At 62.1% G+C, this 11,433-nt stretch overlaps 1 protein-coding gene across 3 annotated transcripts; it reads right to left on the bottom strand.

Annotated features, from left to right (window-relative positions):
• Window positions 1-1,645: 1,645 nt before the first annotated feature.
• PARP6 (poly(ADP-ribose) polymerase family member 6) lies at window positions 1,646-10,277 on the bottom strand. Of its 3 annotated transcripts, none has more exons than XM_062612085.1 (22): window positions 10,121-10,277; window positions 8,621-8,698; window positions 8,415-8,509; window positions 7,783-7,843; window positions 7,562-7,652; window positions 7,403-7,469; window positions 7,016-7,165; window positions 6,630-6,810; window positions 6,226-6,279; window positions 5,199-5,294; window positions 5,018-5,110; window positions 4,815-4,940; window positions 4,647-4,712; window positions 4,441-4,508; window positions 4,166-4,214; window positions 3,440-3,552; window positions 3,278-3,350; window positions 3,006-3,075; window positions 2,580-2,659; window positions 2,399-2,462; window positions 2,179-2,263; window positions 1,646-2,095 (listed from the first exon to the last, which is right to left on the bottom strand). In XM_062612085.1, exons 1-22 carry the CDS (start codon window positions 10,121-10,123, stop codon window positions 1,993-1,995), a joined length of 1,866 nt encoding a protein of 621 aa, XP_062468069.1. In that variant the 5' UTR covers window positions 10,124-10,277; the 3' UTR covers window positions 1,646-1,992. The 3 variants fall into 3 exon arrangements, 2 of the variants coding, with proteins under 2 accessions (XP_062468069.1, XP_062468070.1); XM_062612086.1 differs by having other exon boundaries at window positions 3,440-3,549; XR_009963486.1 differs by lacking the exons at window positions 1,646-2,095; window positions 3,006-3,075 and having other exon boundaries at window positions 2,194-2,263.
• Between the last annotated feature and the right edge of the window lie 1,156 nt (window positions 10,278-11,433).

The raw sequence follows: 11,433 nt of genomic DNA, 5'->3' as shown, positions 1-11,433 counted from the left end.
GCAAGATTTGCTTTTTCCCCACGTCAGGGGGAGGAGAAAAGACAAGGATCAAAGTATGTTGGACTTATAGAAGATATATATAAATAAGTATATATATATATATATCCCACGGAGCGGGGCAGCGGGACACGCGCTTCCCCTGCTTGTCACTGGCACAGGGACATAGGATTACTTGTTTCAGAGTCATATCATTCCTTAGAGTTTAGGGACCAAAGGACTATTGCTTTTTTTAAATATATCTATAAATAAATTAATTTAAAAAAATTAAAACAAAACACACAGAAAAAAAAAAAGAAACAAAAAAAAAAAGGGGGGGGGGGGGGGAAGAAAAACAAAACAAAACATAGAAATTGAGGGGGGTAAAAACACCTCGGGTGGGATCTGCTGCGGGCGCTCCCGGAGCGCTCGGCTCCAGGGCTCGGGATGCTCGTGGCTGGGCGGGGGCTGCGGGATGGGGAGGGTTTGGGGGCTGCGGTGGCTCCCGCAGGGAGCGGAGCTGGTCGGAGCCCTCGGTCACCTGCGGGAGAGGGCGAAGCGCTGCGGTTCTTGGTGGCTTCGGGGGAGGGTTGGGGGTGGGGGTGGTTTTTTTTCCAGCCAAAAACAAAACAAAACAACAAAAAAGAGAAAAATGTGAGGTTTCGGCAGAAACAAAGTGCGGTGAAATAAACTTATTTTGTCAAAGTCGGCACCTGGGCTGGTTCTTTGGAGCAGTTGCTGCCGGGTCCCACCACCCAAAGCCCCCCCACAAAGGCACCAGCAGGGCCAAAGCATCCACCGGGAATTTGGTGGAGCCGGGAGAGGAGCGTGGGCTTCTTTTTATTTGCTTTTCCCCAGGAATTCCCATTTTCCAGAGGAATCCCCATGGTTTCGCTGTTCTTTCCAAGTGATGGGAGAGCCTCTGGAGGACCCACGGCCCGTGGGATGTCCCTTCATGGGAAAGTGCCTTCATTTATTTATTTAAGGGGTAAAACCCCCCAAACCCCACAAATCACAGCAGAACACCGATGAGGGGATGGGTGGTGTCACATCACCCAGGTCTGAGTGTCCTTGGGGGCCAGCGAGCGGGGATGGACACTGGAGTCCCTCTGTCACCCCCCAGGGGCAGGGGACACTGCGGAGGTGACACCGGGTGCCTCCAGCAGTGGGACGAGCGCGCTGGGTCTCAGCCGGTGCCTGAACCTGAACCAGGAGGTTTCTGAGGTTGGCTCCTGCCCTCCTGTACCAGCCCGGTCGGACCCAAGGCCGCAGCGCAGTGAGGGCTGCTCTGGGCTTTGGTACTCTCAGCCCCTCAGACCCCATGGTGTTCCCAGGATGATCCCACAGGAGCTGCTCCCAGCCCAAGGGGAACCTCTGCCACCCTCAGTGTGGTCCCACGTCCCTGGTGTGGGCCCATCCCAGAGGCACAGTCCCTTCTCCGTGGCATGGTCCCCGCTCCACAGCACAACCCCTTTGCTGTAGTGCAAGAGCAGCACAATTCCCTCCCCAAAGTCCCAACTCTCTCCCAAAGCCCCATCAATTCCCTACAGTCCTTTCCCTGCAATCCCATTGTTTCCCCATGATCCTGTCCCTTCCCCGCAATCCCATCCCTTCCCCCCCCCACCCCATCCTATTTAAATACTTTCCAGGGACACGGATTCCTTTTTCCTTTTCTTTTCTCTGTTTTTGGGTTTGGTTTGTTGGTTCATGGTTGGTTTTTTGCTTCAGTTTCTCATTGTCAGTAAAACCCTGGTCGCTGCAGCGCCAGGAGGGGCGGCCACCGGCCATGCCAGCCCCTGCAGCTCCTTCTCCGCGCTGCCACAGGGTCGGGGATGCTGGGGGACAGGACCGGGAGGGGACAAGGGGCCACTGAACCTGCCTGGTGCTCGCTGGATGCTGGGCATTATGGACGGGGAGCCACCGGTGTCGGCCCCGTCTCAGCCTTGAAACCCGCACGTCCTTCCCCAGCCCAGGGGCTTCATTGGGTGCCAGGCAGCCCCAGGGGGGCCGCACCGCTCAGTTTGTGTACACCTGAGTCCCAATCACCCGCATGATCTCCTTCTGGATTTTGGGGTCCTGAGTATTGATATTGGCATCTCCCACTTGGCCATCTTCATACCTGGAAGGGGAGAAGGGGAGCAGTGAGGGGCGTCCCATGGGTGTCCCACAGGTGCCACAAGGGGGGCACAGCCCAGCACTCACACAAAGAAGAAGCGGGTGCAGACGTGGTCCGAGACGGGGCAGACCCAGATGTTGCCGTGTTTCTGCAGGTCCTTGGAGGTGATGACTGCAGAGGAAGGGGCTGTCGGCCACAGGATGGGGCAGAGCTCCCTGCTGGTGCCCTCCCTCCCTCCTCCACCCAGCCAGGGGTGCGGGTACTGCCTGTACCCCCCACCCTGTCTCCCACCCTCTATCACCGCACCTTCGCACAGCGCGATGCAGTTCAGGTTGCGGCTCTGGAGGAAGCGGGACTGGATGGAGCGTGTCTGCGGGGAGAGGAGCCGGTGTCACCACCCCACCAAGGCTCAGCTCACCCCCTACCCAGCACCCATGGGTGCCATGTCCCCGTCCCCATCCTCTTGCGGCATCCCCTGGCCCGTCACCTGCGGGATGGTGTTCATCCGGTTGTACCGCTGCACCAGTTCGTCCTTCGAAGGCATCCGGTGCTGCCCTTTCCCCATCCCTGTGGAGAAGCGAGGCTCCCGTCACTGCCAGGCAGGCAGCACCCTGGGGTGACACGGGGACACATGCCACAGACAGGGACGGCCACACCGCGTGCTCCTGCCCTGCAAACGACCCCTGGGAACCCCCAGCAGTCGGAGCAGCAGCTTTTAGAGCCTGGAAAATGTTGGGGTTCAATTCCCCAGCACATGGGAAAGGCCCAGCCTGGCTGGGAAGAGGCTGGTGCACGTGGGAAGGATGCAGGAAGCTGCCTGCTGCAGCCAGCACAATACCAAACATCCCCGGGCCCATGCAGGGAGTGAGAACGGGAGTGCAGATGGGACTGGGCAGCACAGGCAGCCTCTTACCTGAATATCCAAAGGAAATACTGGAGATGGGGCTCAGATAGATGCCCTTGCCATAGGCTGCTCCATGCAGCTTGCAGGGAAACACCAGGGTGAGCACCACGGGGTCACCCGACAGCTCGGGCACGGTGGTGGAGGCAGCCCGGCCTCTGCAGGCAGCATTCCACATGCCTGCATCCCTCCTTGCCTGCATCCCTCCTTGCCTGCATCCCTCCCTGCTGCATCCCTCCCTCCCTGCCTGCCCTGGGCAGTGGCTCCGGCCCTGGGAGCGTTACCTGCAGTTTGGTGTAGGAAGCGTTGACCAGCCCGTTGCGGAGGATGGAATGCCAGTTCTCAATGTGAGAGCCGCTGGAAAAAGCAGCCCCAGGTCAGCCCCACGGCACCCATAGCATCCCGCCCCACAGCACCCACCGGGGGGCTCCTCCCTCGCAGCTCACTGGAAAGCGAAGGTGCTGCCGTAGAGCTTCTTGGCGGTGCGGAACCGCGCTTCCTTGGCTGGGGGGCTGCTGAGCAGGAGGAACTGGTGCGAGGTGTGCATGAACTTCAGCTGCTACCAGGGGAAAAGGAAGAGCAGCGGCGGTGCCGGCGGGGACAGAGGACGGACAGACACAGACAGACAGAGATCATGCACGGCAGCCTGGCACCGGACCGCCCCAGCCCTGCCTTGGCCACCCGGAGCTTGCCGGGAGGGTCAGTGGCATTCCTGGCTCTTGTCCCCCATCCCACAGCCTGTGACAAATATTCTCCATCCCATATCCCATATCCTGCTTCCCACAGCCCACAGCAGGCAGGGCCCATCCCAAAGGTTGTATCCTGCATCCCAGACCTCCCACATACATCAGACACCCACATCCTTACATCCCTAATCCTGCATCCCGCATCCCACATCCCATAGCCAACACGCTGCATCCTATAGCCTGCACCCTGCATCCCTATCTCCCTCCCACATACCATACCCTATGACTTTCATCCTACGCCCTACATCCCACACTTTGTTCTGCATCCCATATCCTTCATCCCGCATCCCATATCCTACATCCCACAACCCATATCCTACACCCCACATCCCATATCCTACGTCCCACCTCACATACCCTCCATCCCATATTCCACTTTCCACTCTCCATCCCGCACCCCACCTGGAGCCCAGCCAGGCCCCTTACCCTGCTGAGAGGCAGCTTGACAATGTGGGATCTGTTGCTGGAGATTATCCTTGGGAAGAGGAGGAGGAAGAGAAGGAGGAAGGTCAGACACGGTGGGCCCACACTCCCCTGGGACCAGAACCCACCCTGAAGCTTGTGGATCATAAGAAAGGGGACAAGGGGGTCATGACGGGGATGCCCGGCTGCTCCCCAGCCTGTCCCCTAGCCCATGGGACATGGGGCAGTGGTGGGTGATGTGGGGCAGTGGAATGGGGCCAGAGCACCCTCGACCTTACCACTGCAGGAGGGGATGGGCCAGGGGGTCCAGCTTGTCCATCTGCTTCTTGATCTCCAGGTAGGACCCCTGGCAGAGGCAAGAGGGGGTGCAGGTGGGTCCCCCAGCACCCACCCAACCAGGGGCGGGTGAGATCAGCACCAAAAAGCCACCCCTGGTGAAGGGTCCCACACCAGGGGCATCTCTCATGGGGCCACGCTGACGTACCTGGGTCATCTCCCGGATGGACATGACGCTGTCCAGGGCCTTCTGCAGCCGCTCGTAGTTCTTCTTCTGCACACGGAGCAGGAGAGAGGTGGCCATCAGAGGGCTCCTCGGGGCTCCCCTTGCCCCATCGCCCCCGCACGGGGGAGCGTTGGTCCCCCCAGTGCTTACCTTGGGGTTGAAGGCAAGTGTTTTGGGGTCGTTGGGGTCTACCACGGAAGGGTAAGGCTCGAAGATGATGCTCTTGCGAGGGGACTCCAGGGCAGCGCGGCACATGGCCACCAGCAGGTCCACCACCTCGGGGACAGAGCGAGGGGTGAGGGAACAGCCCCACGAGGTGACAGCGTGGTCACCCCCCCACACACAGAGCCTACCTCGGCGCCCGTGGCCACTTCCTCCGCCGCGCCGGACATGACGCCCAGGGTGTAGAAGGAGAAGACGCAGAGCTCGCGGGTGCACACTGCTGGCTGCGGGGGGACAGGGGCCATGGGCAGGGTTGGGGACGGTGACACAGGGTGACAACAGCCCATGCGGGGCCGCTCCCCCTCACTGCACCTTGAGCATGGAGCCGTTCTGGAAGACGTGCTGCTCGTCGCACACCACGCAGTACTCATTGAGCGTCGGGATCCGCTGCTCCGCGTACTTCATGATCTGAGGGGGCAAGGCCAGGAGTCAGGCCCGTGGTGGCATCCATGGGAGGAGGCTCCAGGCAGTGGGACTGGGATGAGTGGGATGTGGGGCAGTGGGAAGGATGCTCCAGGCAGTGGGTATGGGATGAGTGGGATGTGGGGCAGTGGGAAGGATGCTCCAGGCAGTGGGTATGGGATGAGTGGGATGTGGGGCAGTGGGGAGGATGCTCAGGATGCTCCAGGCAGAGGGATTGGGATGAGTGGGATGTGGGACAGTGGGAAGGGTGCTCCAGGCAGTGGGTATGGGATGAGTGGGATGTGGGGCAGTGGGAAGGATGCTCCAGGGAGTGGATATGGGATGGGTGGGATGTGGGGCAGTGGGGAGGATGCTCCAGGCAGAGGGATTAGGATGAGTGGGATGTGGGGCAGTGGGAAGGATGCTCCAGGCAGCGGGATTAGGATGAGTGGGATGTGGGGCAGTGGGAAGAATGCTCCAGGCAGAGGGACTGAGATGAGTGGGATGTGGGGCAGTGGGAAGGATGCTCCAGGCAGAGGGACTGGGATGAGTGGGATGTGGGGCAGTGGGAAGGATGCTCCAGGCATCAGGAGTGGGATGTGGGGCAGTGGGAAGGATGCTCCAGGCATCAGGAGTGGAATGTGGGGCAGTGGGAAGGATGCTCCAGGCAGCGGGATTGGGATGAGTGGGATGTGGGGCAGTGGGAAGGATGTTCCAGGCAGTGGGATTGGGATGAGTGGGATGTGGGGCAGTGGGAAGGATGCTCCAGGCAGCGGGATTGGGATGAGTGGGATGTGGGGCAGTGGGAAGGATGCTCCAGGCAGCGGGACTGGGATGAGTGGGATGTGGGGCAGTGGGAAGGATGTTCCAGGCAGTGGTCTGAGGATGAGCAGCACACGGGGCAGTGGGGAGGATGCTCTGGGCTGCAGGACCTCACCTGGACGAGGAAGCCGTACTCCAGCGTCGGGACGTTCTTGCAGTGGCCGCCGACCTGCGCCAGAGCCGGAGCAGAGCCCGCTGCGTTATCCCCTTTCCCCACTGCACCCCGGCTTCCGTGTGGCACCAGCAGCCCCCCGGGACCCCCAATGTGCAAACACCCTCCTGGGGACACAACCGCACCAGGGACACGGCACCAAGAGGGGGTAAAACCCCGCAGGACCCACGGCCGGCGTCCCACCTGGCCCACAAGCACCCATGGGTGCTGGGGAGAAGGCACAGGGGAGAAACTCCATAGGAGCTCCCTCCAAGCCAAGGGCCTCCCAGCCCTGCCCCAGGCCAGCCCCCCGGAATCCGGGAAGGGAAAGGAGAGGAAAGCAAACCCCGAGGCGGGGAGGCACCCACCAGGATGTTGAAGGGGGCGACACCTGCCTGGGTGCTGGGGGCGGGGTAGCCGAAAACCTCCACCTTGGGGTTCTTCACCATACAGGACACGGAGCGGTTCATGAGGCGGTTGACACGAGCCTCAGGGATGCCCAGTTTGCCCTTCAGCACCGAGTCCTGGATGACGGGGAAGCTGGGAGACCTGCGGGCACAGAATCCCCCTGAGCTCCGAATTCAGACACCAAATTCAGCCTTCGGCTGGTTCTGGGGAGCCACCACCACCTCCTCGGGCTCTGGCAGGGAGCAACAGCATCCAAGGGATGAGTAGGGAAACTGAGGCACAGCCCTGGCCACCCAGGGTGAGGGGAGAGAGGTTTGATCCCTTGGTGACACCATCAGGGTCTTACTTGGGGATGGGGGAGAAGATGCTGAGGCCAGCACGGAACTTCTTGATGGTGCCACTCGTCTTGAACCAACTGTGCCGCTTCTCCTGCTGGGTCTTCAGGAAATCATTGCTGAGATGTTTCCATTGCTGGGATGTGAACATGCCCAGGATCCTGGCAGAGAGGTGGCATGGGCATGCACGCAGGGTGCCAGCACCCATGGATGCATCAGTGCCAACTGAGCCTAGCGCTTGGGTGGCTTGTACCACCCAGCTCCTCCTCTTCCCCATCCCCATAGGGTGAGCTGTGTGGCAGTGGCATGGGGCCATGCGGCTGGTTTGGGGGCAAAAGGGTGCCTCTGTGGACCACCCCCCCACCCCCCTTGGGTGCCCACTGTGTTTTGGTTCTTACTTCTTCAGCTGCAGACCCAGCCCGAAGCCCTCCTTGTTGGACGGCTGGAAAACCTCGATGGACGGTTCTGCAGGGAGAGAGGAGGACAACCAGTCAGTGCTGCTGCTGTGCCTGTGCTGAGAGCCATGGGGACACTGTGTCCTGCCTGGCCCCACTCACCAGGGCCATCGAGGTACTGGGAGAGGGAGAAGCGCAGGCGGAGGACGATGGGCTCCGTCCGCAGCACCTTCCACGCCGTCGCCACCTCCTCCTGCCAAGGGAGAGCTGCCATTTGGCACGGCCCTGAGGACCCCCAGCTGGGGAAGGAAATCTGGGGACCCCCCACGTGTGTGTCCCCACCACCCCCATGGCCACGGTGCCAAGGACACCCCAGGACTCACATCGAGGAAGCTGATGTTCACGTGGAGGTCGATGTCCACGTCATCGATGGTCCCGTACTCCCTGTGAAGACACAGAGCCCCGTGGTGGGGTGACTGTGCCAGGGCAGGCAGGCTTGTGGGGTGGTGATGGGCACGTGTAGCTCCTCGTGAATCAAGTGCGTGCACCCATGAGACAAGGAGGGCAACGGGAGAGCACCCGGATTGCAGATGGGTGCCCCAGTGAAGGCACAGTTGGGTGCCCCAGGGATGCCACAGCTGGGTGCCCCAAGGTGCCCCAGCCAAGTGCCTGGGGATGCCATGGCCAAGTGCTCCAGGGGTGCCACAGTGGGCACCATGGAGATGGCACAGTGGGTGCTTGAGGAATGCCATGTCTGGGTGCTTCAGGGGCAGCATAGCAGGGTGCCCAGCAGATGCCATGACCAGGCACCCCGGGGATGGCACCATGGGGTGCCTGGGGATGGCGTTGCTGGGTGCCCAGGGATGCTATGGCCAGACACCCCGGGGATGTCACTGCTGGGTGCCTGGGGATGGCGTTGCTGGGTGCCCAGGGATGCTATGGCCAGACACCCCGGGGATGTCACTGCTGGGTGCCTGGGGATGGCATACCTGGGAGCAGGCAGCGATGCACCCACCTGACAGCCACGGCATTCTCGCTGTAGATCTCCTTCACGGCCTCGATGTCGGCATCCAGCTGCGGGTGACGGTACAGGTCGGCGGCGCAGGTCCCCTGCAGCACAGCACCCCACAGCAGTGTCAGCCCCATGCTCAGGCTCAGGCTCAGGCTGGGGAGTCCTGAGCCCCACCATCACCCATTGGGTCCAGCACCCATGGTGCCTACCTGGACGCCATAGAGGAACTCCTCGGACTCATTGTCCCCATCGGAGTCATCATCAGTCCAGTACTGGCCCTTGAGGTCCTGGGGTGCACAGGGTTGGGGTCAGCAGATTTGAGGGGGGCAGAAAGTTGGGGTGCAGCAGGAATGGGGGGAAAGGGTGGGGGGGAGCAGGTTATGGGGAAGAGGGTTGTGGAGGTGGATCAGGGGTAATGGGTTGGAGGAAATAGATTAAGAGGGAGTGAATTAGGGGGTGGTAGGCTGTGGGACAGAGGGTTGGGGGAGCAAGTTGTGGGGAATGATTTGGGAGGCAGTAGGATGGGGGAGCAGGATCAGGGAGCAGAATGGGGGAGTGTCTGGGAGGGCATCAGGATCTGGGCATTAGGATAGGGGGCACCAGGTTGGGGGGAGTGGGATAGGGGGCAGTGGGATGGGAGCAGTTTGAGGGACAGAAAGATGGGGGCACAGCAGGATGGAGGAGCAGGAAGGGGGAGCAGGAAGGGGGATGAGGGACCAGATTAGGGGAAAGCAGGTTGGGGACAGGTCTGGGACAGCAGGATGGAGACAGCAGGATAAGGACAGCAAGATGGGGATAGCGGGATGGAGACAGTGGGATGGGGCAGTGGGATGGGGACAGTGGGATGGGGACAGCAGGATTGAACAGTGGGAGGGGGACAGAGGGATGGGGCAGTGGGATGGGGCAGTGGGATATGACAGCGGGATGGAGACAGTGGGATGAGGCAGTGGGATGGGGACAGTGGCATGGAGACAGTGGGATGGGGGCAGTGGGATGGGGACAGCAGGATTGAACAGTGGGATGGGGACAGCGGGATGGGGCAGTGGGATGGGGCAGCAGGATGGAACAGCGGGATGGGGCAGTGGGATGGGGCAGTGGGATGGGGCAGCGGGATGGGGACAGCAGGATTGAACAGTGGGATGGGGACAGCGGGATGGGGCAGTGGGATGGGGCAGCAGGATGGAACAGCGGGATGGAACAGCGGGATGGGGCAGTGGGATAGGGCAGCGGGATGGGGACAGCAGGATGGGGACAGCGGGATTGAACAGTGGGATGGGGCAGCGGGATGTGGCAGCGGGATGGGGCAGCGGGATATGACAGTGGAATGGAGACAGTGGGATGGGGCAGTGGGATGGGGACAGCAGGATTGAACAGTGGGATGGGGCAGCGGGATGTGGCCGTAGGATGGAACCGTGGGATGGGGCAGCGGGATTGGACAGCAGGTGGAGGCCATGCACGGAGCCGCTGCAGGGTCCCGGACGATGGCGGGGGGGTTCCTCCCCCATCAGCCCCGTCCCCTTCCCGTACGGGGCACACGGGGACACTCGGGGGCGCCGGGGCCTGGCCCCCCTTCACCTCCCGCCCCGAGCAGGCCCCGTCCCGCCGCCCTCCCCGGGCCCCCATCCGCGGGGCCTGCTCCCGGCGCCGGGCCGCGTGCGGGGCCGTCCCGGTGCCGCGGCGCCCCCCCCGTCCGGCGGCTCCCCGCTCACCATCTCAGCGGCCGGCGGGGCCTGCCAGCGCCTCCATGCTGCCGGGCGGGCGGGCGGCCATCGGGCCTTGACGTCAGGGCCCGGCGCGGGCCCGGCACCGCGGCGTCACCCGGCAACTGCCGCTGACGTCACCCGGGGGACCCCCCCCCCGGTACCCCCCAGCACGGCCCCGGACACCCCCGGGGCGAGGCCGTGACGGGTGCGCGGTGTCCCCAGGGCAGGCTCCTGGTGCCCGCAGGCCCCAGCACAAGGTGCCCCATGCGGTGGCCGCGTTGCGTGTCCCCACGGCCCAGCGGTGCGCCGCAGTGTGCCCCGTGCCCCAGCATAGAGACCCCAAGGCTCAGTGTCCCCCGTGGCCCTGGCACAGGGTGACCATTTTGGGTCCCCACATGGCTGGCGGGGGGTGCCCACAACCTAGGACAGGGTCCCCAGTGTCCTCAGGACAGGATCCTCATAGTTCCAACATGGGGTGATCGGTTTGGGTCCCCACATGGCTGGCATGGGGCACCCACAGAGTCCCCAGCATCCGCACTACAGGGTGCACATGGTCCCAGCACAGGGTGGCCATTTTGGGTCCCCATAGGGCTGGTGCAGTGTTCCCATAGCACAGCACAGGGTTTCCAGTGTCCCCAGTATGAGGTCCCTATGGTCCCAGCACAGGGTGGCCATTTTGGGTTCCCATAGGGCTGGTGCAGTGTTCCACACAGCACAGGGTTTCCAGTGTCCCCAGTATGAGGTCCCTATGGTCCCAGCACAGGGTGGCCATTTTGGGTTCCCATAGGGCTGGTGCAGTGTTCCCATAGCACAGCACAGGGTTTCCAGTGTCCCCAGTATGAGGTCCCTATGGTCCCAGAACACAGTGACCACTTTGAGTCCCCACATGGATGGCACAGTGTCCCCACAGGGGGTATGCATGGCAGGTCCCCATGTCAGTGACATGTCTCCACCAGTGCAGAAGGTCCCCAATGTCCCCAGCAAAAGTTCCCCATGGTCCCGGGGCAGGATTCCCAGTGCCTCCAGCATGGGATCCTCAGGGTCCCCAGCCCAAGTTCCCCATGGGCCTGGCACAGGGTGCCCCACACTGTGTCCCCAGGGTGTCATCACAGGGTCCCCAGCCCAGAGTGCCCTCCAGCCTGGTGTCCCCATGCTCCCATCTCCATGTCCCCATGATCAGGGCCACAATATGCTCTGTCCCTGGCAGTGTTCAAGGCCAGGTTGGGCAGAGCCTTGGATGCCATGGTTTAGTGTGAGGTGTCCCTGCCCACAGCAGACAGTTGGAAGTGGATGATCTTAAGGTCCTTTCCAACCCAAAC

This window comes from Pezoporus occidentalis, unplaced genomic scaffold (genome assembly GCF_034315485.1).
Source record: "Pezoporus occidentalis ecotype Australia unplaced genomic scaffold, CSIRO_AGI_Poc_V1 ctg159, whole genome shotgun sequence".
NCBI lineage: Eukaryota > Metazoa > Chordata > Aves > Psittaciformes > Psittacidae > Pezoporus > Pezoporus occidentalis.
This window is presented reverse-complemented; position numbering and strand designations above follow the sequence as displayed.